At 42.2% G+C, this 26356-nt stretch overlaps 1 protein-coding gene across 1 annotated transcript in view; it reads left to right on the forward strand.

The window, feature by feature from the left end:
• dntt (deoxynucleotidyltransferase, terminal) overlaps nt 1–26356 on the forward strand; it is a 213938-nt gene that overhangs the window by 118095 nt on the left and 69487 nt on the right. Inside the window, exons 9-10 of the mRNA XM_061910873.1 lie at nt 16179–16427; nt 16702–16785. Of these exons, the coding sequence (XP_061766857.1) occupies nt 16179–16427; nt 16702–16785 (333 nt within the window). The remainder of the gene's footprint in view (nt 1–16178; nt 16428–16701; nt 16786–26356) is intronic.

Here is a 26356-nt window from a genome sequence, read left to right on the forward strand (position 1 = left end):
AGGCAGAGGTTGTATTTAACTAAATTCAATATTATCAGCCTCTATAACATTACACACAGTTTGAACAGTAACACAATATATAATTAAGTGTTTTTTTGGCCTACCACTAGATGAAGCCTGCACACCTGTAGTGGTGCAGTATCACAGTTTGAGAATCACTAATCTTAAGTACATATGTATATACAAAGTATACATAAAACAGGAATAAAAATTTGGACATTATACACATTTGAATAAAAAATGGCACTACTCTACTTTACATACAGTCTCTTAACTGTACGACACATTACTTTACTATATATTCCAACAATGAACTAGAAAAGTGAATCCGAATGCTGCAAAGTTTCCTTTGACTCATTTGTTAGTCTAATTCACACACACCACGGGCAATTGCTTAAAAGAAATGTTTCCGATGAAAACTGCTGCGAATCATCTCTCATCATTCACTTTAAAAAGCCGTTCAAAAAGCTTAATTCGTTCGCAAATATTACGTCTCTAGTCGCTTGGCGTCGATAAGATACAGCTTAATTGTTCTGCATTTGGGCTGAGCTCAACGCAGTTAGATATTTAAGGTTTTTTCCTTCCTCTGGATAGACAAATGGGGCTTCACGGTGGCAGAGGGGTTAGTGCGTCTGCCTCACAATACGAAGGTCCTGCAGTCCTGGGTTCAAATCCAGGCTCGGGATCTTTCTGTGTGGAGTTTGCATGTTCTCCCCGTGAATGCGTGGGTTCCCTCCGGGTACTCCGGCTTCCTCCCACTTCCAAAGACATGCACCTGGGGATAGGTTGATTGGCAACACTAAATTGGCCCTAGTGTGTGAATGTGAGTGTGAATGTTGTCTGTCTATCTGTGTTGGCCCTGCGATGAGGGGGCGACTTGTCCAGGGTGTACCCTGCCTTCCGCCCGATTGTAGCTGAGATAGGCGCCAGCGCCCCCCGCGACCCCGAAAGGGAATAAGCGGTAGAAAATGGATGGATGGATAGACAAATGATGCAGGCAGCGCTGCCCACACAGCTGAGATTAGATTTCACTCTTACATCTGAATGAAATCCAAGCAGTACTTGGACTGACATCGAGGGCACACACACCTACTTCATTGGAAACTCTGAATCAAAGTCAAAGCTTAGTTCAAAGGCTTCTTGCTGAGACACAGTAATCTGCCACTTGCAGTTAGATTCGACAAGTTTCCTTTGTGAGTCAGACAAATAACACAATGGGATCACAGTTCCTTGCTTCCACCATGACTTTATATCAGTCCCCCTGATGTTGGTTGTTTGTCTATGACCACTCATCGCAGTCTCAAAATAGACCACAAGTTCAAAACACATACAGATCCCAATCACTATTGTTCAATACTTAGAGGCGTACACGCTTTTGAGGAAAGATTGTCTTCCCTCCTGCTGTCCTCTGTAATTCCCTCTGTAAGCTTACTCTCAGATGTTTGCTGACATTAAATGCTGTTTGGAAGATGATTAGACGGCGCCATCGGGCTAAACAGTCCCCAGAAATAATGAGAGAGGAACAAGACATTTGTCTTGATCAAGACAAGCTCTGTAAAGCTTTGCTTTCTCAACTCAAAGTCCAAACCTAGAACTTATTTGCATGTTTCTCGTTTTATCAGACCTTTTCGTACCCACAGTGCATCTTCAGAAAGAATATTATACAAGCATAGTGCTTTTTATGATGGTTTTGAAAGTAGATGTGTGAAGAAGAAAAACAGAGTGAGGGAGAAACTACGACACCTGATAACCTAAGTAGACGTAATGAATGAATTCAGGTAATTAACAGTCCACACAACTATTAACAAACAGTTGAAGTCACCTTTATATGGAAGCTTATGTAAGGGAGAACACTGTTAGTGTGAAAGTGTTCATCAAAACATGTACTTATCCCTAGTACGGGTTGTACGGTATACTGGTATTAGTATAGTACTGCGATACTATTGAATCATATTTGGTACGATACCGACTCGGAAAAGTGCCGGTCCTATTAGCCTGTCCCACTCTTTGATGATCGGCAGTATAAAACCCTGATTGGAACACAAATTTGTTTTTCAACTACTCCTTGATTTTTGTTAATTCTTTTTCTAACATTATACAGTATAATCTGTATTTTCTAATAGTTTCGCTCTTGTTCAATGTCCCTCACACTTATTTTCTTTGGTACATCACAGTGCACATCTACCCTCCTTCAACGCAGTGACATCTTTTCGGGTAGTGATTCCCATTATCCAACAAGCGGAGCTATTTTCCAGAGAATGTGCTTCAATGATATTTTACAGCTTTTGAAGGCTTGTCTGCTTCTTTCTTAGTTCCAGACATCCTCTTTCCCCTTCCCTAACACTAAAATGATGCTAATAAGCCTCTCTTATGTCCTTTGCCCTGACTCTCCATTGTTGCAACGGTTGCAATTCACTGGCATTAAAATCTATTTTAATTGCTCCAATTCTCAATCTGCTGCATATGTAATTTAATGACTGGTGAATGATGACTTAATGATGATGATGATGAACAAACACGCAAAGCAGGACTAATCTAGTTTCATGTCTTGAATTTTTTACAAAGTTCTTAAAGGCCTACTGAAACCCACTACTACCCACCACACAATCTGATAGTTTATACATCAATGATGAAATATTAACATTGCAACACATGCCAATACGGCCTTTTTACTTTACTAAATTGCAATTTTAAATTTCCCGGAACTTTTTTCTTGAAAACGTCGCGTAAGGATGACGTGTACGCGTGACGTCACGGAATGTTATGAATATGAGCGCTGCGTACACACACAGCTAAAAGTCGTCTGCTTTAACGGCATAATTACACAGTATTTTGGACATCTGTGTTGCTGAATATTTTGCAATTTGTTCAATTAATATTGGAGAAGTCAAAGTGAAAAGATGGAGTTGGGAAGCTTTAGCCTTTTGCCACACAAACACACGGTGATTCCTTGTTTAAAACTCACGGACGTGAAACTTTAGTATGGATCACAGCGAACATGGATCCCGACTACTTGTCAACCAGCAGGTTTCGGTGAGAAAATTCTGGTTAAAAAGTCGCCTCTTACCGGATATCAGCTGAGCTTGCGCCTCCCGTACAGCTGCCATCGACTTCCCCGAGACACTGCGCGTCAACAACCGGCCGTGGACGTACATTTCCGAATCTCAGGTACTATCTAACTCACTAAAACACTAGCAACACAATAGAAAGATAAAGGATTTTCCAGAATTATCCTGGTAGATGTCTCTAAAAACATATGAATCTGTCTCAATGCAATGCGATTGTAATCGCGTTTTGATTTTTTTTAACTTTTTTTTTTTTTCTAGTCCGTCGCTAACAATATCCTCAAACACGAATCTTTCATCCTCGCTCAAATTAATGGGGAAATTGTTGTTTTCTCGGTCTGAATAGCTGTTTTTCTGTTGGAGGCTCCCATTAAAGTCAATGTGAATTAATGAGGAGCCATCAACATGTGACGTCATCGTCTGCGACTTCCGGTAGAGGCAGGGCTTTTATCCAGTTGCGAAATTTATCGTGGATGTTCTCTACTAAATCTTTTCAGCAAAAATATGGCAATATCGCGAAATGATCAAGTATGACACATAGAATGGACCTGCTATCCCCGTTTCAATTAAGAAAATCTCATTTCAGTAGGCCTTTAACCCCTCAAAACATGACTACATTATATGAAATCAGTCATATAGTTCCCCTGACATAGTACTGTATGGGAGAGGGGAGAAGACATTGTCGACAACATTGTGAATACTTCCTGAATATTTCGAGCCCCACATCACTTGTCCTTTGATTTCTTTCCACTGTAACAAACCGGTGCAGGAGTAGATTTTTTCAGAGTAAGGGGTTAGACCCGTCTTTGCCGCAAAGTAGTTCTACACCACTTTCATTTTCAATTGCCCTCCGCAACCGTGTCATTACTTCATAGTAATAACGCCTTTCAAACTTCGACATATTGTTTAACAACAATGACAGTCACAAACATATGTAATGTTCACCTCACTACCATGTTTCTGCATGATTGTAAATCTATAATTTTTCTATATAAAATGTGTTTTTTTGGTAATTATTTTATAGGTGTTTAGAATTGCTTAATTATTTGAAATATTGCTTAGGTTTTTGTATAATTAGACGTTTTTGGAAACGATTAGCCTACTAATGCATACCAAAGTACCGCTGAATAATATAAATCTTACTTGCTCTATGCTTGCATCTCTACTCATGATGGTCAAGGTGAATGGTACCTTTCCCCCCAAAGCACATACCCTGTTGTTTTCAACATTTAGTGAAGTCACCATGAACATGCTGTAATTAAAGAAAACTATCCTGAAGCTATCCTAAATGCAATTACTGCACGGCGGACCGGAGGCATAAAAAATTATGAAGTATTATCTGTACGAGATTAATTTATGAGTTATCACCAACAGAGGGAAAGCAAATGGAGAATAAAGTGGGAGCAAGTATTGAACGCAGGGTGATGCATAAGGAGTCTAAATTTACATGCTGAACCTTAGTAGAGAGGTCGTTGGATAAACACGTCAACATATAACCTCAAAAAGAATCCAAAAAACAACTGAATTTGGCATGTCATAAATAAAAAACGTCATGATCCGTGGTCCGGATCAGGTTTTGTGTTTTCGGTTGGTTTTGGACTCCTTCAGTTCCTGTTTGTGCACCTCCTGAGTTTGTTACCATGGTTACATATTATTTTCACCTTCCTCTTGTGTTCGGGACGCTCACCTGTTTCCAATCAGAGACACTATTTAAGCCTGCCTTTGCCGGTCACTCGTCTTGGTTTCTTTGATTTGCTTCACGCTGCAGTTACGGACGTTTTTGCTTGCCTCCTAGGTAATGCTAAACTAGCATCCAGTGCAATCGGCACTTTCTTCCTAAGTCTTGTTTTTTCTGTTTTGGTGCTTCGTTGATTTTGAAGATTAAACCATACGCCTACCTTCATGCTTTGTCCGGAGTTGTCTGTTCTGCATCCCGGGAGAACAAACCGCGCAGCGACCTGCGACCCAAATCGTGACAAAAACAGAATACAATGATCCGCAAATCCTTTTCAACTTATATTCAATTCAATACCTTGCAAAGTCAATATACCTAATGTTCAAACTGAGAAACTCAATTTCACCAAGTAAACCTTTGGGAACTGAGGAGACCTATTTTTTAAGCTTTTTAGGTGGAATTATTTCCCATTCTTGCTTGATGTACAGCTTAAGTTGTTCAACAGTCTGGGGTCTCTGTTGTAGCATTTAGGCTTCATATTGCAACACACATTTTCAATGGGGGACAGGTCTGGACTACAGGCAGTCCAGTCCAGTACCCGCACTCTTTTACAAGGAAGCCACGCTGTTGTAACATACAGCTAACATACAGCGTTTCTAGGTTATGTTGATAAATGGCTTTCGCTTATCATAGTATAGTTTGTAGCGACACAATGTGGTTACTGAAAGTGGTGTTCTCAAGTGTTCCTGAGCCCACATGGTGATATCCTTTACATACTGATGCCACTTTTGGATGCAGTTCCGCCTGAGGGATAGAAGGTCTGTAATATCATTGTTATCATTGTTCTTAAACTGTTCAACAATTTGCATTTGTTCACAAAGTGGTGACCCTTGCTCCATCTTTGTTTGTGAATGATTGAGCTTTTCATGGAAGCTGCTTTTATACCCAATCATGGCACCCACCTGTTCCCAATTTGCCTGTCCACCCGTGATGTGTTCCAAGTAAGTCTTTGATGAACATTCCTCGATTCTCTCAGTTTTTTTACCACTTGTGCCAGCTTTTTTGAAACATGTTGCAGGCATCAAATTCCAATTTGCAAGAAATAAACTTTCCCAGTTCGAACGTTAAGTATCTTGTCTTTGCAGTCTATTCAATTGAATATAGGTTGAGAAGGATTTCGAAAGCATTGTATTCTGTTTTTATTTACGACTTACACAACATGCCAACTTCAATGGTTTTGGATTTTGTACAATTTATATTAAGATGGCATGACGCACAGAGCCCGGTGCTCTTGATTGATCCTTGAATATTGCTGCACAGAATCTTTTAGCCTCATTGCCATGGATATATCCATGAGAACACTGATTCTCAACTGAGTCTGTGACCCATATGTTTGCATGTTAGAGATGTGACGTTCTCAGACGAGCCTTGTAAATGGCTCTTTTAGGTGGAGGATTTGAACCCATTCATAGTTGCGAGTCGTTCGTTTGCAAGCCGTTCTTACTCGAACATATGCGTGATCTTGAGTCTGAAAACATGGCCTCTAGAAGTGACGTCACATGCAACTCAGCAATAAAAGCCTTTCTGCGGTTCACGTCTTGGTTACAGTATGAAGCAGTATATCATATATTTCGTAAATTTGAGATTCATTTGTGTTTATTAGTTATAATCATCATAATTATTTAGTCATTATGAGATCCTTTTTTATAAGTATTTCAGACTGTGTGTTGACTAGTTTGTGATGCCTCTTGTCATTTTTCCTGAGGAAACTCTCTTGAAGGAATCAATAAAGTACTATCTATCCATCTATCTATCTATCTATCTATCTATCTATCTATCTATCTATCTATCTATCTATCTACTAGGGCAGTACTTTTCAAATGGTAGGGAGACGTGTGTAACAGCGTGGAACATGCCTTATCAGTATCATGCAATGTCATACTTGAAACCCCGCTTCAAAAATCTGTGCACTACAAAACGTGCTCATTGTAGCCATTATTCCTGTATTCTTCATTTTGATTTAAAAAAAAAACGGAACAAATTATTTTATTATTTTTTGTTTAATACATTGTGATGCCTAGTTAACATCCATCCATCCATTTTCTACCGCTTATTCCCTTTTGGGGTGGCAGGGGGCGCTGGCACCTATCTCAGCTACAATCGGGCGGAAGGTGGCGTACACCCTGGACAAGTCGCCACCTCATCGCAGGGCCAACACAGATAACATTGCCGATCAAATTCAACGTATTTTATTTATTTAGTTCATTAAATGAAATGTTTCAACATCAAATGGTTTAAATTAGTCAACATTTTTTTATAGTTTTAAATAAGGATGCTTTTTTTATTCCAGGCAAATTGGTGCACTTTAAATCTTTGTTACAGACTAAAAACAATATTAATATAGTTATTATTTGTTGCAAGTTGACCTATACTTATTTCTTTTTTGTTTTCTTTTATGTTGATAAAGATACAATGTTATGCAAAGGTGTACTTCTAACAATTGTATTTAGACAAATTATAGTATTGATAGTTGTGGAAAAGAAAATCATTTTGAAGCAACATTGGTGAGTCTTATTTTGAGAATCCATCCATTTTTTTACCGCTTATTCCCTTCAAGGTTGCGGGAGGCGCTGGAGCTTATCTCAGCTACATTCGAGCGGAAGGCGGGGTACACCCTGGACAAGTCGCCACCTCATCTCAGGGCCAACACAGATAGACAGACAATATTCACACTCACATTCACACACTAGGGCCAATTTAGTGTTGCCAATCAACCTATCCCCAGGTGCATGTCTTTGGAAGTGGGAGGAAGCCGGAGTACCCGGAGGGAACCCTCGCAGTCACAGGGAGAACATGCAAACTCCACACAGAAAGATCCCGAGCCCGGGATTGAACCCAGGACTACTCAGGACCTTTGTATTGTGAGGCAGACGCACTAACCCCTCTTCCACCGTGAAGCCCAGAATAAAAACATGCAGTTAAAAAGATAATCAAATTCTAAAGTGTAAAAACATGCAATTAAAAATAGAATCCAATTCTAAAGTGTAAAAACATGCAATTAAAATCCGAAACAATAAAACACTATTAGACTTGCATGGCAATGTGTCAGGCTTGGACTTGGATTGTTTGTGCTCCCTCGACGCAGAGGGAATATGGGACGAGCCAGGCGTGAATTCAGGTACATAGTTTTAATTTTATTAATACTGAAAATACAAAAAAAAAGGCAAACTAAGGACGCGCTCTGTGGCGGACAAAAATCCATACTATACCTAAAACAAAAACAGCACAATGGCAATACTATCTACAAACAAACAAAAGATACTATCAAAGACATAAATACAAACAAAAACTTACTTGGCGTGGATGAATCAAAAAGCATGGCATGAGGAATGTAAGGCAATGAAAGTTGATGTTCCCAGACTGATGGACAGAAAGAAATTGACTTAAATAGTGGCTGTGAATAATTAGGAACAGGTGCGGGACTGAGGGCATGGGCGTGACTAGGAGGGCAAGGTGAAAAGCAATGAGTTGTCATGGTAACAAAAACAAACCAGGAAGTGAAAAAACAGAATAAGAGTCCAGAACACAAAACAAAACATGATCAAACATGAAATCAGATTTACAAACGTGACAGAGCCCCCCCATTAAGGACAGCTTCCAGATGTCCCACAATGATCTAGAGTCATGGGAGGGCGGGAGGGGGACATGGCGGTGGATCCACAAACCACGTGTCCCCGTATCCAACGGGGCAAGTTCAGGTGGCGGCGACGCGTGGAGGACCGAGGTGGGCGACCCGAGAACGGCCATACCCGTGGCCAACCCCCTTGGCGTGGCGGACGACCACGTAGTGGCCACCACTGTGGCCGACGAGGAGGTCGACATCCTTGGCATGGTGGATGCCCACGTAGCAGCCACATCCGTGGCCAACAAGGAGGCGGGAGCGTCGTCATCGTGGCAGGTGTTGGCGGTCGGCGTGGACTTGGGCTTGGCGGTCGGCGTGGACTTGGCGGTCGACGTGGTCGTGGACTTGGCGTTGGTTGTGGACTTGGCGTTGGTCGTGGACTTGGCGTTGGTCGTGGACTTGGTGTTGGTCGTGGAGCTGACATGGGCGGCACTTGGCTTCGTGGAGCTGACACTGGCGGCACTTGGTGACGTGGAGCTGCCACTGGGGGCACTTGGCGACGTGGAGCTGCCACTGGGGGAACTTGGCGACGTGGAGCTGCCACTGGGGGCACTTGGCGACGTGGAGCTGCCACTGGGGGCGCTTGGCGACGTGGAGCTGCCACTGGGGGCACTTGGCGACGTGGAGCTGCCACTGGGGGCGCTTGGCGACCTGGAGCTGCCACTGGAGGCGCTTGGCGACGTGGAGCTGCCACTGGGGGCATTTGGCGACATGGACTTTGACGTGGACTTGGACTTTGACGTGGACTTGGACTTTGACGTGGACTTGGACTTTGATGTGGACTTGGACTTTGACGTGGAGCAGGTCGTGACGCTAGCCGTGGACTTGGTCGTGGCGCTAGCCGTGGAGCAGGTCGTGGTGCTAGCCTTGGACTTGAACTTGGTGCTAGCATCAGACCTGAACTTGGAGCTAGCCTTGGACCTGGACTTTGTGCTAGCATCGGACTTGGTCTTGGACTTGGTGCTGGACTTGGACTTAGGCGTGGACTTGGACTTGGACTTTGACATTGACGTGGACGAGGTGGCCTTGCTGGAAGCTGCGGCTTAGCAGCCCGAAAGACTGGTGGAGGTGGCCGTGTTGGCCGCTGTGGCTTGGCAGGTTGAAAAACTGGAAGTGGGGAACTTGCTGGTCGCTGTGGCTTGGTAATGCACTGGGGAGAATCAACCAACAAACTCCCAGACCCAGCCCCCCCCCTCAAGGAGTGACTCCCAGACACTCTCAACGTGAGCTGGAAAAGTATTTTGGGGAGGGTGGAGGGAGGTGAGGAGGAGGGCAGAATCTTCCTCTTTACATTGTCCATATTTTTGTTTTTCATTGATTGTCTTGGTTTGGTCAGAAAAAAAAAATTGTGGCTTGGGGGGGCTTGAGTCCTGGGGGCGTGGCATGAACTTTGGATGGGTGTGATTCATGTGCTCTAATATTCAAAATCATTTTTTGGTAATGATTTATCATTGCTATGGGGTCTGAGTCTTCTGATGGAGGTGGGTGATTAACTGTGAAAGATTTGAAAAAAATATCCTGGTCTGTGATGTCTGTTGACGGTGGCGTGACGTTGTCGTGGAGAGTACGGGCAGCTCGCGGTCCACTTCCGCTCTGAGTGGGAGGAGCTTGCTGGCGCGACGCTTCCTTTCCGCACCTGGAAGCCTTCCCCAACGTCCTTCGTTGAGGGTGACACTTCCGGGAAGACGGCATGGCGTCATCTTCGGACCAAATAGATATTATTGGCACCAATTTGCCATTTGGCCCCCACATCATATCTTTGAGCACCATGGAGGAATAGCGGAGCGTTTCCTCCTCCATAGCGCGCAGCACCGCCAACGAAGCCTCGTCCAAATGATCATCTGCGAAGGAGCTCTTATGCCGGGAACATTCTGTCAGGCTTGGACTTGGATTGTTTGTGCTCCCTCGACGCAGAGGGAATATGGGACGAGCCAGGCGTGAATTCAGGTACATAGTTTTAATTTTATTAATACTGAAAATACAAAAAAAAAGACAAACCAAGGACGCGCTCTGTGGTGGATAAAAATCTATACTATACTTAAAACAAAAACAGCACAATGGCAATACTATCTACAAACAAACAAAAGATACTATCAAAGACATAAATACAAACAAAAACTTACTTGGCGTGGATGAATAAAAAAGCATGGCATGAGGAATGTAAGGCAATGAAAGTTGATGTTCCCTGACTGATGGACAGAAAGAAATTGACTTAAATAGTGGCTGTGAATAATTAGGAATAGGTGCGGGACTGAGGGCATGGGCGTGACTAGGAGGGCAAGGTGAAAAGCAATGAGTTGTCATGGTAACAAAAACAAACCAGGAAATGAAAAAACAGAACAAGAGTCCAGAACACAAAACAAAACATGATCAAACATGAAATCAGATTTACAAACGTGACACAATGAACCATAAATAAATAAAATCCCCTACTTGTGTCCCATCACACAAGGCTACCGGCGAGCACCGGGGAGCATCAGGTTTAGCCCGGTAAAAATTCTCCAGCAGGGAGGGGTCAGCAAGGTAGTCGGCTGATACCCAGGATCGGTCCCCTGGTCCATACCCCTCCCAGTCGACCAGGTATACCAGCCCCCTACCCTGCCGACGGACCCTGAGGATCTCTTTAACTGTCCACACCGGGTCACCATTCTTGAGGATACTAGGAGGAGGGGGGCAGGGGAAGAGTTTGCCACATGTATAATCTGAGAGACATGGACGACCGGTGCCGTTTCATAGAAGGGGAAGTGAAAGTCTAACTGAGGCCTGATTATCAACGGCCTCCACAGAATATGGCCCGACATATCGGGATGCCAACTTGTGGGAAGGTACCTGCAGGTGGACGACCGTGGCCCGCAACCTGACCTGTTGTCCGGTTGGCACTGCGGCGCATCCTTTCTGAGACCTTCAGCAGGGCATCACGGGCGGTCCTCCAGACTTTATGACATCGCTTGATGTGGAAACGGGTGGACGGAACTAGATAGCTAGATAGATAGTACTTTATTGATACCTTCAGGAGAGTTCCTTCAGGAAAATTAAAATTCCAGCAGCTGTGTACAGAGTTGAGATCAATTTAAAAAAAGTAAGAAGTAAATAATGGGGGTTTAAATGGAAACAAAATAGAGAAATATTACAATAAGAATAAAAAATAAAAAGCAACAATGGGAATAAAAATACAACATTAAAATAAGACCATAACAAGAGAAAGTAGACAGTAGTAACCATGTCATGAAAACGCACTGCACTGTTATTGTTTTGCATCCCCTTTCATCCTAGTACCCCCCACCCCCCGCCCCAGAGTGGAGTTGTACAGTCTAATGACGTGTGGGACAAAGGAGTTTTTGAGTCTATTAGTCCTGCACTTGGGATGAAGCATTCGAGCACTGAACAGGCTCCTCTCTGGCTACTGATAACTGTATGCAGAGGGTGACTGGCATCATCCAGGATGCTCACTAGTTTGTCCACAGTCCTCTTCCCTGCCACCGTCAACAGTAAGTCCAGTTTCATTCCGATTGTAGAACCGGCCCGCCTGATCAGTTTCTCAAGTCTGAAGCTGTCCTTCTTAGATGTACTGCCCCCCAGCACACTACCATGTAGAACAGGACACTGGCAACCACAGACTGGTAGTTCATCCACAGGAGTTTTCTACAAATGTTGAAGGAGTGCAGTCTCCTGAGGAAGTACAGCCTGCTCTGTCCTTTTTTGTACTGGTGGTCCGTGTTAACAGTTTAGTCCAGCTTATTGTCCACCCAAACTCCGAGGTACTTGAATGAGTCCACAGTCTGTACCTCAACTTCTTCGATCACAATAGGTTGTGACCATGGACTCGACCTCCCAAAGTCAATGACCAGCTCCTTGGTCTTTGACGGATTGAGCTGCAAGAGGTTCGTGTGGCACCAGACAACAAAGACCCTCCCCAGGTTTTGAAACTCCTCCTCTCTGCCGTCCCTGATGCACCCGACGATGGCTGTGTCATCCGCGTACTTCTGGACGTGACACAGCTGTGAGTTGTAGCAGAAGTCAGTGTTGTACAGGGTGAAGAGAAGAGGGGCCAGCATCGTTCCCTGCGGTGCTCTGGTGCTGCTGATCACAGTGTCAGACGAGATGTCCTTCAGTCTGACGTACTGTGGCCTGTCGCTTCGGTCAAAAATAGATGTGGTTGATAGCCCGGCTTACATTTCCATTTCTGCTTTTACCACCTTTACTCACCTCAGCAGCCTCTGCTCTCGCTTGAGCTTGAGTAACACTTCTGCTGATCCAGAGTAGTGTCCGGTCCTGGTACTGCGAGTAGAAATGTTACTGAATGCCATTTTGACTGCGATGAATAATTGATTTGCTGACTGTTCGCTGAGTTTAACCAAAGCCAATGAAGACAACGTTCTTGCAAGATTCTGCATTTACCTCAAAATTTCTCCATTGACATGAAGGTGAAAACTGGAAAATAAAGTAATACAAATTCTCAACAATTAAAACAACTGAATTCACAACATATATATATATATATATTTTTTTTTTTTTTATAAAAAGAGAACATCATTTAACTAGTAACAGGCAAACATATTAGACATGTCTTGAAGACAACAGTAGTTTTTAGGTTTTCTTGCGTTTTGTTTGTTTGTTTTTAATCATGCTTTAATCTCAGCACAAAAAGGACATAAACACGCTTTTAATGAGAACTCCAAAAAATTACCTGCAGTGTGTTGGTGTCTTGCCATATTTTGTAGGAATACACCATTTGTATTCCTGCTGCAGGAGCAATTGTATTAAGAAAAGGAGATTTGCTTTGCCAGTTTCACACCTAATAACAGACAATGTGCATTGTTATGATCCTGCTTTAATTTAATTTAAATTTACTCAGTGGCCGCCCTGAGATCGGTAGGTTGTGAGTTCAAACCCCGGGCGAGTCAAACCAAAGACTATAAAAATGGGACCCATTACATCCCTGCTTGGCACTCAGCATCAAAGATTGGAACAGGTGGTTAAATCACCAAAAATGATTCCCGGGCGCGGCCACCGCTGCTGCTCACTGCTCCCCTCACCTCACAGGGGGTGATTAAGGGCGATGAGTCAAATGCAGAGAATAATTTCGCCACACTTAGTGTGTGTGTGACAATCATGGGTACTTCAACTTTAGCTTTTTAACTTAATTGTCAAATATATTTGGTCATTCCATCCATATTTCTAAAAGAGTATTTGCTTCTGATATTCTGTACATTACATGTTGTACAAATTAATGGTATTCAAATCTCAGCACGACAATTTTTTCACCTTCTCTCTTCATTAATAAAATGTAATATTCAGCCTGCTTAAAATTCTGTAACTGCGGACTAACTATCAGAACAGGTCAAAAAGTATATACACTTTCATTCGATCTGCCAGATTACATTTATTTAGGTAAAAATATCACAGATTAAAACATCGTTGACAAACATGATCGTAATGTAAGAAGATTTTTCATTGTTTTGGTAGTTAGACCGGATGTGACTCACCGCACTATCATTGTGAAGCCGGAAGTGTGTGATTGGTATAAAGTGTCTTGAAAGGTTTTGACAAAAGTCTCCGATAAAAGTGACTCTGGCTTCTTTTTTCCTGCTGATATTGTCTTATTAAATCAGTTACATTAGTGGAAGAGTGGCCGTGTGCAACCCGAGGGTCCCTGGTTCAATTCCCACCTAGTACCAACCTCCTCATGTCTGTTGTGTCCTGAGCAAGACACTTTACCCTTGCTCCTGATGGGTGCTGGTTAGCGCCTTGCATGGCAGCTCCCTCCATCAGTGTGTGAATGTGTGTGTGGATGGGTAAATGTGGAAGTAATGTCAAAGTGCTTTGAGTACCTTGAAGGTAGAAGAGCGCTATACAAATACAACCCATTTATCATTTACATTAACAATCTACATTTTATGTTATCAATGCACTCAACTGTAATCCAAACACAGATGTGAAGCTTCTCATCTCGACAGCAGGCATTCACTCCATTGATGTTGTCTTATGGCATTCTAAGATTAAATGGTCTTGACTTGTCAGAAGAACAACCTGCCATGGCTTTGGATTTAAGATTTCCATAATGTCTCCCTTTTGCTCCTCTGCTGCCTCTTTTCTGACCTGCTTTGCAGTACCTGGTTATGGACTTCCGGGGCGTAGTCGCTTACAACACACCTGCATCCAATTGGCTACTGGCCTACTTAAGCCTCCCTGCCAGTCATCAGAGAGCTAGTTGATTCTATATATTTCACTCACCTGCAATTACTTCTTCTACCTGCTTGGCGTTTCATATTCCTTCGTAGCTCTCCACACATACCATTCCAGTGGCTCCGTCCCATTATAGTTGTGTTAAATATTTTTTCCCACTCCTTCTGATTGCGTCTTATGTTCTCCTTCCCTATTTAAGTTCCCTTTTGGTTATTTTTTCCACTACAAGAGTGCCCTTTTTTGTTATTTAACATTCTTATTTTTGCTGACTGTTTCTTTTCTGCTTTTACGGTCCAACTCCGGCTTAGCCGATCGTAACAACTTTCTTTGTGCATTCCTGCCCGATATTTCTGAGCGGCAATTGCATGTAGAAACAAAAAAATTGTGCCGTTAGAGAAACTTATAGTTAACGCTTAATTGCCTTAACTTTGTCAACTCTAATTTATACACATGTATAACGGGCAAGAATGGTAATACACAATGGGCCTGACCTATGAAAGGTGTGCGTGTATTAAAACATGGCACCGCTGCTGCCCACTGCTCCCCTCACCTCCCAGGGGGTGATCAAGGGTGATGGGTCAAATGCAGAGAATAATTTCGCCACATCTAGTATGTGTGTGACAATCATTGGTACTTTGACTTTAACTTTTTAACATGCAAACTTGATAGCACACGCAAAGCTGATCGACTAAGATTGTGCCCAGAGGATTGGGTTTCTTAAATTAGCAAAATAGAGAGTGAAATTAATTTAGCATTTCTGTCTTTATATACAAACGTTTGTATATGCTAACTATCAGAACACCCACAACACTGGGAAGATATGCGAATATAATCATTTAACACTTGAAATGTGATTTATCAAGACTGAAACTCTTCTGAGTCTATATTTACAATGTTTGTGCAATCTAGCATATCCATCCATTTTCTACCGCTTGTCCACTAGTTACGCACAAATGGCATAGGTAAGGGAGTTGATTGTGCTGCAAAGACAGAAGATTGAGAGAATATTCCATCTGCGTGCATGTGAACATATTTGGACTGTTAGAAATAAAATTTTATTAGATTATGCCCTTTATTTAAACCATTCTCTTGACAGTTTAAATCATTTCAAGACAGCAACTTCAGTTTCACACTGTATGTTATAGAAAAAATATGTTTTGTAATACAGACTTAGCAAAGGCCTTAAAATACATGTTTTAGTCAACTTTTATTGTACGATTTTAGTTTTCATGTGACATGCTGCCATCTCACACTAAATACTAAGCAACTACTAGCTAGTATCTAATTTGAACCCTCTTCAAGTCTACAAACTGGGATCCTCATAACATTATTTATAAAGCTGACCGTTTTTTTTTTTTTTTGCAAGAACCCCAGGGTATCAAATTGTGAAAGATGTCCTTTTTAAAGTAACTTCTATAAAAATATATATTTTAAATCAATTATTCATGAACTTTGCCTTTCACTTATACAGCGTATCCTACATGGCAGATTTGTAAAAAAAAAAAAGGGACATTCATTCTTTTTACAAACAGGTTTAACTTCCTACATTGTCTCTCTTTGCTTTCTCCAGGGGATTGTTCTTTTCTGTGATTACCAGCCCTCCACCTTTCACATATCAAAGCTCCCTTGCCAGAAGTATGACGCAATGGACTACTTTGCAAAGTGCTTCCTGATCCTGCGTTTGGATGCCAGCCAGGTGGATGGCGGTCTCAACTGTGCTGAGGGAGACAACAGGGGCTGGAGGGCGGTGCGTCTGGACTTAGTATCACCACCAATGGATCGTTATGCCTTTGCTCTCCTGGGATGGACTGGCTCCACGGTACGATGGGGTGGTGGTGGGTGAAATGATGCATTGGACAATATACAGATCCCTCCCTTGACCATGGTTACTCAATGAATACACTTACTATAAAATATTTTTGATTGTGATATTGGTTCCTATAATTCAAAGTTTAGACACAGGTAGCGTGTATTGTTTAATCAAAAACATGTCTGATTACATTAAAAAGTGGTTATTTTCTGGCATTACCATAAAAATACACTTTAGCTGATACTTTGTTTACTGGAACACAATTTCTTATCTTCCCCAACAGCAGTTTGACAGAGATCTGAGGAGATTTGCCCGGATGGAGAAGAGGATGATTTTGGACAATCATACTCTTTACGACAAAACCAAGGTACTGTCCATATAAAGTGCATTAATTGAGGTTAACAAACAATTTATTTTACAGGAATGCTTTGTGAATTTCAGGTTTGAATAGGTTTTGAAATACTGCTGTAAAACATACCAACTGTCAACATGTAATACTATTGCAGTATACTTATAGATAGGGGAATACCTCTGTTATTGTTAGTAATCCATTCCAAAAGATCAGACTAAGACAAATCATATGAAAACCAAATCAAATGTTCCCGCCAAAAATCAATCCAACCCAAAAATATCAACACAAAACAATACATTCTATAGATAATAATTAAAGTTTTGTATAATTAAATCGATGCAAAATACCTATGAATAAACATTTAACATTTGTATCTTTAATGAAAACGCTTGTTGACTAGCACTACAATAAGCGTAGAGGGAGGAGAGAAAGGGAAATTTCTCTCTTGGATTCAATAATGATTCTCACTTTCTTTATAAAAGTGCTCGCAACTTTCTATGGCTTAGGAACGTGCAGTCAGGATGAAGTGAGTATGGCAGACCCTTACTTGCTTGGACAATCATGAGAAAAAAAATTAAGAAACATATATATATATATATATATACATATATATTCAGTGTAATCCTGGGACCCTGGAGGGGCCAAGGAAGAAAAAAACATCACAGCCATAGCACACATAAACATGTGTGAAGGGGGAAACATCAAAGAACACAAAATACGTTAAAAACAATTAAAAAAGCAGAGTCGATGCAACCAACTGCCACTACAGCAGTGCCATGTCTACATACAGCAACAAAAGTAAAACACCAAATGTTGTTTACCAATAATATATAATGCGCACACACGATTGCACCATGCATAAACAGGCAACCAAACCAAAACATAATTTCAACACCCATATGCACTGTGGTGGCCTCTGCGGTGTTCCACGCCATCATCTGCTGGGGTTTAGGGAGCATGGCCAGAGACAGGAGCAGACCCAACAAAGCAACCATGAGACTGCCCACTAACTCTCGGCCAGTGTCCAGTCCACATGGATGAGCGAGGATGCATCTAAGGACACCGAGGTGTCCGATACCTGCTCATTCAACCAAGACACTGAAGCTTGTCCGTCCCGGCGCTCAGCGCTAGCTCCGCAGCTGTGTCTCTTCATCCGCATCTCTTCATCCGCATCTCCTCCAGTCTTTCCAAACGCACTCTGGTGTGGCAGAGATCCAGCAGTTGGTCTCCATGGCCAAAAGGCTCCCGGGAGGCAGAACCAGAAGTTCGCAAAAAAGCACGGCCGAAGTCACGAAAGTGCCACCTCTTGTCACACAGCCCCAAAGGTCTCCGAACCAAAAGGCAAAAAAAAACAAAACACATGAAAACAAGAGGGAAACCCCAGGAACATAAAATGATGATACAAGAGCACAGTGCTGCAGCAGCTACAGCGGCGCCATCATGGAAAAAATGTTAAGATATGAATTAGTTAAGATGTTAAGATTATATCTAAACAAAGGACATGTATCCATTAAAATATGTTGGTGTGTTTGACGGAGAAGCAGCTTGAAGAAGATACCACAAAAGAAGGTAAATACTATACAATATTATTACATTACTTAAAGAAAATAATTTAGTTGTGTGTAGTTCATTTTACTGTATTGTTTGTGATACAATATTTCTTCACCAGAAGCTGTTTGTCTTATTTTAAAGCATGTTACTTGTTAAATTTGTGATGTTTTTGGGGGGCCCGGAATGGATAAATGGGTTTTATATTAATTTCAAAGGAGAATATTGATTTGCAATCCGAGTATTTTGGTTTATGAACTCTGCCACAGATCCAAATAAACTCATCAGCCGAGGTACCATTTCATGTGTGTTTGTGTGGACATGGCCTGAATCCGCAGCTGAAAGAAACGTGAAATGATCAGTTATACTTATTGATCAGTAACAATCGGGTGTGTGTTTTTGTCAATTTGGTTTTTGGCTTTGTTGAATTGCTAACTTTCAGATATGTCACAGTTGACAGTGTTCTGTGTATTCATGCCCTTTGAGTCTAATAAGAGAAGCATGTGCAGCTTATGATCGAGTTTGTATTGAACAGTTTGCCTAACAGCTCCTGCTGGCAAAGGCAGATCATTAAAAAGCAGAGAATGTGTTTCAATCACTTTCATTTTTATGCTTACTTCAAATTGCAGCTTAGTATTGACAACTGGATGACATAACTTGTATTTGTAAATGTATTTTCAACTGCACAAGCAAAGATTTATCATCGTCCCACAGAGTATTTAACACAACAGCTATCTGTGTTTCTATAAGGTTTACGCTTTGCGATATTTGTAAAATCATTGGAATATGCCTTTGAAAGTGTTTGCCTACTTTCAGTGTTAGTTAAACTGTGTTACATGTACATGTACTCCAGGATTAAAGTTGGTAGGAGGAGTGTATGCATCATGAATGAAGATGTCAGAGCAGTTGCGCAGAACTAGGACATCCAGATAAGCACGGAGAAGTAAAGCATGACTAACCTTACATGACTAACCTTACATGACTAACCTTAAGTATGTAAAAAGAACCCACGCATTATTTTGTCCAAATGGCTCACTACTTGACAGTAGGAGCTTTGAGTTACGAAAAATACTTCCTTCCAAAAGAAATGTAGATTATTAAAGCGGGAACGGTTTATTCTACGCTACAACTCAATGTTGTATCGTAGAAAAAAAACATCTTGGCAACCATCAATCTACGAGATAGCCTTGTCTACAAAGCTTGTGTTTATCCCTTCTTTGCATTCCACCCCATTTACAATGCATAGGGCGAAACAACTCTTTGAGCTAGTAACTAAGAAAGACGACGTATCAAGCATATAAGTTTGCATATTGACATGGGAGCCCCCGCCCCGTCAGTGCAATGTCCCATCAGCAGCTCCCTAGGGGACAAAGGTCAGGGCCTCAAGATCACTGCGTGGCAATTTCATGACAGTTTTTATACGCAACTAGGCATCTCAGATGGTGTTTATTGAAATGCAAGGGCAAAGCTAGGCTTGCTGACAGTGCAGCCATCCGTGCAGTGAAATAGACAGGAGAAGTCACACAAAACGCATATATTTAAACATTGCATGAGGTGGAGGTCAGAAGACTTTGTGGAAAGAATGCTTTGGAAGTCAGAGGTCAGTGATAGTGGATGACAAACTCATCCACCCATACGGTACCTTTCTTTGTGCTCTGGGAATCAGACAAGGGCCCTTCCCTAAACTGTAGACGTAAACAGAATTGTCCAAAATGTGAAAGTGAAGATTGACAGGGAGCCAAACCAATTAGTGCTTAATTCATTTATTGATTGAGAAATATTGTTCACGCATGTTGGCTGCTCATGTGTCGGTATTTCACAGTACGGTAGTTCCTAGTTCCATATCATCAGAAATCTAAAAGGTTGCATTAACCCGAAAGTCTGCCTTGCCCAAAACACGGAAATGCTTGGCCTTTTTTGAAAAATCTGTTACATTTATGGGCTAAAGTGCTGTAATTTGGCCACATAGTTTTGTTTTTTTAAAGGGGAACTGCACTTAAAAAAAAACACATTCACATTCACAATCCTTCTGAAAAAACATCACACATTTTTCTTTTTTTTATGCATTCTAAAAATAAATAAATGCGAGCAAAAGTCTGGTTACAACAGAGCTTATAGGAGTCGCTCTATTCTGCATATAAAGCCCTTAAAAACATCCAAACACTTCCAATAAGGTTTTATATACAGGTATGCTCTAAGTATATATGGAATGTAGTAACAGTCTGTGACATGTCTCCTGCCGTCATCGTGTGGGTTGTTGTGACCATCCATGCAAGACGCATGGTAGCAGGTTTGACTCCCGTTTATTGTTTCAACAAACAAGTTTTCTTGCCAGTCGATCCTGCCAATTTCTAGCACGCTCTCCTTTCCTGATCGTCGCGGCGCGCCTTTCGGTGGCCGGTGGCTGCGTCTTCCGCGGGGTGGCATCTCACTCTGAGTCGCTCTCGTGGTCTTTGTTGCCGGTTGTTTCCTCTCCTACTTCTGCCACGATTGCTCCTCCCTCTCCCCTTTTACGCTGCAGCAGAAGATGCAGGTATTGAGAGCAGGTGTGTTGTGTACGCACCTGACTCTGGTGGCTGCAGTGTCGCTCCAGGCGTGCCCCGCCTGTCCGTTCTGCTGCATTCTCCGCCTACTGGTCGCCATCTTGGTCAGGACCGCTCTTTCTCATCGCCTTATGTGGGCTCCGTCTCTCCACACAGTCACATTCATATTAACGTGTAATATTTACGTATTTTGCCTATTTTAAGCATACCGCAGTGCATTAATTTCAAAACGCATCACTACGTTCGCTTTTTCCTTTAAAAAAACATCCCTGATTATTACTGCCACAAGGCTCTAACATCGGCCCGCTAATTTCTCCATGTATATAAATGACCTGCTGTCTGTATGTGACAATGATAATATCCAGATGTATGCAGATGACACAGTGTTTTATACTTGGGGAAAGGACGCTGAAAAGGTTGCCAAAAAATCCTACAATAAGCATTATTTATGATTTAGAATAAACTTTTACAAAATCTGACACAAGAAAGCAGCTCACCAACCACTGATGTCAACATAACAGCTATAAATAGTTCAGTGGTGTTAGCGCATAAAATAACAACATCATACTTGGTTAATATTAAAGTCACGAAATGTAAACAAAGTATTCCTGGTGGCTTTTGTAAGATAATTTGTTGGGTTTTATGGGCGGATTAGAGGACCTTCCATTGGCTCCATTGTAAGCAGACTTTTATTTATGTTTATTTACGATGTAGAATGCATAACATTGTAACATACATGCTCATAACAATATGTAAAATGTTCAATATTTACCTTACTTTATTAATTTTTTTCCTGCATTATCGGAACGTCTTTCCTCAGTGCATATATTTCTGTTTCCATAATAGCACACTTCTACCTTCAAGTAACAAATGTGTGTTCTTACTTCCGGAAATAAACGCAGGTATGTTTTAATCATGTCAGACTTGGTAACAGGCAACAAAGACGACTATTTTTGGACAAATGAGGATTCACAACTTTGTATTTTTGCACCTGAATTTAAGGATGATGAAATGCTGCTTATAAAAGCGAGCACGACCAGAGGGTGAAACGTTGGAGCAGACGGTAGCCGAGAGAATGAGGCCGGCGTGACTTGCTGTCATGATCCGTGGTCCGGATCATGTTTTGTATTTTCTGTTAGTTTCGGACTCCTTTAGTTCCTGTTTGTGCACCTCTAAGTTTGTTTTGATTGCCATGGTTGCTCATTGTGTTCACCTGTCCCTGATTAGTGCTCGCCCACTCACCTGCTTCCCGAGCACTAATCAGAAGCATTGTTTAAGCTTGCCTTTGCCAGTCAGTCGGTCGGGCATCATTGTTTTCTTCATGCAACCTGTCAATGTAAGTTTTGCTTGTCTCCGAGCCAATGCCAAGTGGTAGCCTTGTCTACGTACTTTTTGCTTGTTTCTAGTCCATGCTAAGTGGTAGCTTAGTTTTGAGTGCGATCAGCACATTATTCATTTTGCTTGTTTTCTGTTTTTGGTACTTCACATTATTTTTGAGAATAAATCATGTTCTTACCTGCACGCTTTGTCCGGAGTGGAATAATGAACCCCGCAGTAAGCTGCGAAAACCCCTTCATGACACTTGCGGGTATACATGTGGATTTTGGAGCCAGCCAAGTGGAGATATATGGCTTGCTTATCAAAAGTCCACTTGAAAAAGCAGCTTGTCTATCGAGTGAGTCAATTTATAATTGATTATGATACAACCAGCGCTTCATGCTTGTTATTACAACTACATACACTATCCAGCTAGCTGTGTACAAACAAAATACATAAAATGTGGGCTGATACCTTACAACAGGGGTGCCCACACTTTATCAGCAGACGAGCTACTTTTCTAATGGCCAACTCAATGTGAACTACCTCATCTTCATATGTATATAAATGATTTATTATTTTTTTAACATGTCAAAGGTGTTTAATAAACAGACAAGTATGTTTAACTACTTAGATTATTTCATGAAGACAAGAATATAAATTGTGTATTACGTTATTCTGATGACTTGTATTGACTGGAATAAGACAGGATTCAAGGTAGTGTTGATAATGCCCACATTTTCGAATTTACATTTTTAAGGAGAAAGAAAGTCCTCCTTTCTGTCCAATACCACATGAAAGTTGTTGGTTTTTGTCATCTTATCCGTCCAACTTCCATAATTCTTTATATACATGTGGAAGTTCCATCCTCGCAGTCCCACAGTCAGACACAGCACAGGAGCCCAGCGCGCACGTTTTAACAATGTTTTAATGATCATATGTTTTCATAAAGTTTCCTATCCAGCAGGACGCGACTTTTCAGCCAGGTCCGTATCCTCCCGACCGCTTACTGTTAAAGACAACAGATGATTGGATTAACACGTACCACCTGTGAGATCTAATCACCTGCTAGCTGTGTCTCGCCGTCAGCACTGCCACGCCCTCGTCTGATGGTGCTCTGTCCTCAGCACCATGGACATAGGCGGTGACCTTTGCTCCTGCCGACAGCGCTGGCCACATCTCCCTCCACAATACACTTTACAAGTAATACATTTACGGAAAACTCCGTAGCTTGCTAGCTTGTGTGCTCTAGCTTCCAGAGACACTTATTTTGTTAGTGCAGGCAAGATGGAGCAGGGCTTTTATTGTAAAGACAGGAACTGTGCAGTAGGGCTTTAGACTTTTAACAGCAGGTATGGCGCGAAAGTCCGTTGAGATAAATAGTGTTTCTCCCATTCATGCAGGTTGTTTTTTCTTAATCGTGAGCTGGCAGCAGCCAGTGTCATCTCCCTAGAACTCCGGGTGCCGTAAATGTCAATCAAGTGACGTCATGGTAAAGATTGATGGTCACTAATTTATAGGTCTATTTTCTTAATGTCTGGCTGGCGATCGACTGACACATCCTCCGCGATCAACCTGTACTCGCGTTCGACCTAATGAGCACTCCTGCTTCACAGATACTGTAATATGATTGTTTATGTTTTTCAGTCAGTACAGATTGTTTTACTATCACATTGTGTTGTGCATTACAAACTCAAAAGCGATTCAGCTGCTGACGCAAAAGCTAGCTTATCTCTTACCTTAGCTAGCTTACTGCTAAAGCCTTGGCAAGCCGTCCCAAGACGAAATCTTTCTACGCTACAAATATTGTTCCTCGGTGTTTGCTCTTACAATAACAACGTCGCAACAGCTTGTTTATTATACAGGTTACGGAATGTAAATTAAATATTGTTGGCGGTTTTGGGATGCATTTTTAAAGTGATTTAGTGGCAGACTGGATTGCTCCCTTTATGCAAAAAATGCATGCAAAAACAAACATAGAAATACCCTCTCATTTTGTCCCTCATTAGAATTATGAACAATGGGCAAAATTCCTAAAAAAGTGCAGTTCCTCTTTAAGAGACAATCTTTAGTTGATCAGTTTTGCTTGAGCTATCCAGTTTGCATGTTTTTGTTTGCCCGTAGATCAGACCCTTTGTTTTTCAGGACTTACACTTTTAAATGTTGGCTCTGGTTAAGAGAGGAGGTTTTTTTTTTTGCTCTTAATTATTTCCGATAGATCAGTGTTCTTATATGTTCAAAGTGGCCTGTAGTTGGATGTCAAAGAAACATGTGAGCCATGAGTATGGATGTCTGATTAAAGGGGAGACAATGTCGTTAGGGACCAAAGACGGTCATTTGGAAGACTTCAATCCTGTGGGCACAGAGAGGCTCTCAGTGGATACAAGTTGGCCTCCGTCCTATTATAAAATGCTTAAAAAAGATGAGAGATAACAGCATCGTACTGAAACTAATGATTTCCCAATTAGGTACTTGCTCAAGGGGAATCTTTGAGGAGCCTTGACAACTGGCACACGTAGACACAATAACTCTGTTTTCATGCACAGTAAATAGGGCTCCAAAATCCAGTTTCTTTACAGAGTTTAAAATCATGGAAGTAGTCAGGTGAAGTAAAAAAGTGCAAATTGCCAAACACAATCCCTCAGCTCATGGATTTTTGTAAATGCAGGAATTATTCACAACCATAAAACAAGCTTCCATCCATCCATCCATCTTCTTCCGCTTATCCGAGGTCGGGTCGCGGGGGCAGTAGCCTAAGCAGGGAAGCCCAGACATCTCTCTCCCCAGCCACTTCGTCTAGCTCCTCCCGGGGGATCCCGAGGCCTTCCCAGACCAACCGGGAGACATAGTCTTCTCAACGTTTCCTGGGTCTTCCCCGTGACCGGTTGGACGTGCCCTAAACACCTCCTAAGGGAGGCTTTCGGGTGGCATCCTGACCAGATGCCCGAACCACCTCATCTGGCTCCTCTCGATGTGGAGGAGCAGCGGCTTTGAGTTCCTCCCGGATGGCAGAGCTTCTCACCCTATCTCTAAGGGAGAGCCCCGCCACCCGGCGGAAGAAACTCATTTCGGCCGGTTGTACCTCTGATCTTATCCTTTCGGTCATGACCCAAAGCTCATGACCATAGGTGAGAATGGGAACGTAGATCGACCGGTAAATTGAGAGCTTTGCCTTCCGGGTCAGCTCCTTCTTCACCACAACGGATCTGTACAACGTCCGCATTACTGAAGACGCCGCACCGGTCCGCCTGTCGATCTCACGATCCACTCTTCCCTCACTCGTGAACAAGACTCCTAGGTACTTGAACTCCTCCACTTGGGGCAGGGTCTCCTCCCCAACCCGGAGATGGCACTCCACCCTTTTCCGGAAGAGAACCATGGACTCGGACTTGGAGGTGCTGATTCTCATTCCGGTCGCTTCACACTCGTCTGCCAACCGATCCAGTGAGAGCTGAAGATCCCGGACAGATGAAGCCGTCAGGACCACATCATCTGCAAAAAGCAGAGACCTGATCCCACGGCCACCAAACCGGAACCCCTCAATGCCTTGACTGCGCCTAGAAATTCTGTCCATAAAAGTTATGAACAAAATCGGTGACAAAGGACAGCCTTGGCGGAGTCCAACCCTCACTGGAAACCAAGGGAGTAGGTTTGATTTTGAGATTGATGGGGATACAAAAGTGCTCCAGGGCAGCACTCTGAAAGTTTACTTTTTTTTACATTAGCAATCATAATTTCACATCATGCAGATGTTATAGGGTAAAGCAACTGAAATGAAAGCAAAGGAGACAACTTCAAAGAGTTCTCAGCTTTACTCTTTAGTGTAGGGCTGTAGTGCAACTGTGCATCATACTGTCAATTAACATAGCCTACTGTCCGTCAACAACATCAGAAATACATTCATGCAATACAACATTGTAAATAAACATCAATCAATCAATAAATCAACGTTTACTTATATAGCCCTAAATCACTAGTGTCTCAAAGGGCTGCACAAACCACAACACAAACCACTACCACATCCTCGGTAGCCCCACATAAGGGCAAGGAAAACTCACACCCAGTGGGACGTCGGTGACAATGATGACTATGAGAACCTTGGAGAGGACGAAAGCAATGGATGTCGAGCGGGTCTAACATGATACTGTGAAAGTTCAATCCATATTGGATCCAACACA

Source organism: Nerophis ophidion, linkage group LG09 (assembly GCF_033978795.1).
Source record: "Nerophis ophidion isolate RoL-2023_Sa linkage group LG09, RoL_Noph_v1.0, whole genome shotgun sequence".
Lineage (NCBI taxonomy): Eukaryota > Metazoa > Chordata > Actinopteri > Syngnathiformes > Syngnathidae > Nerophis > Nerophis ophidion.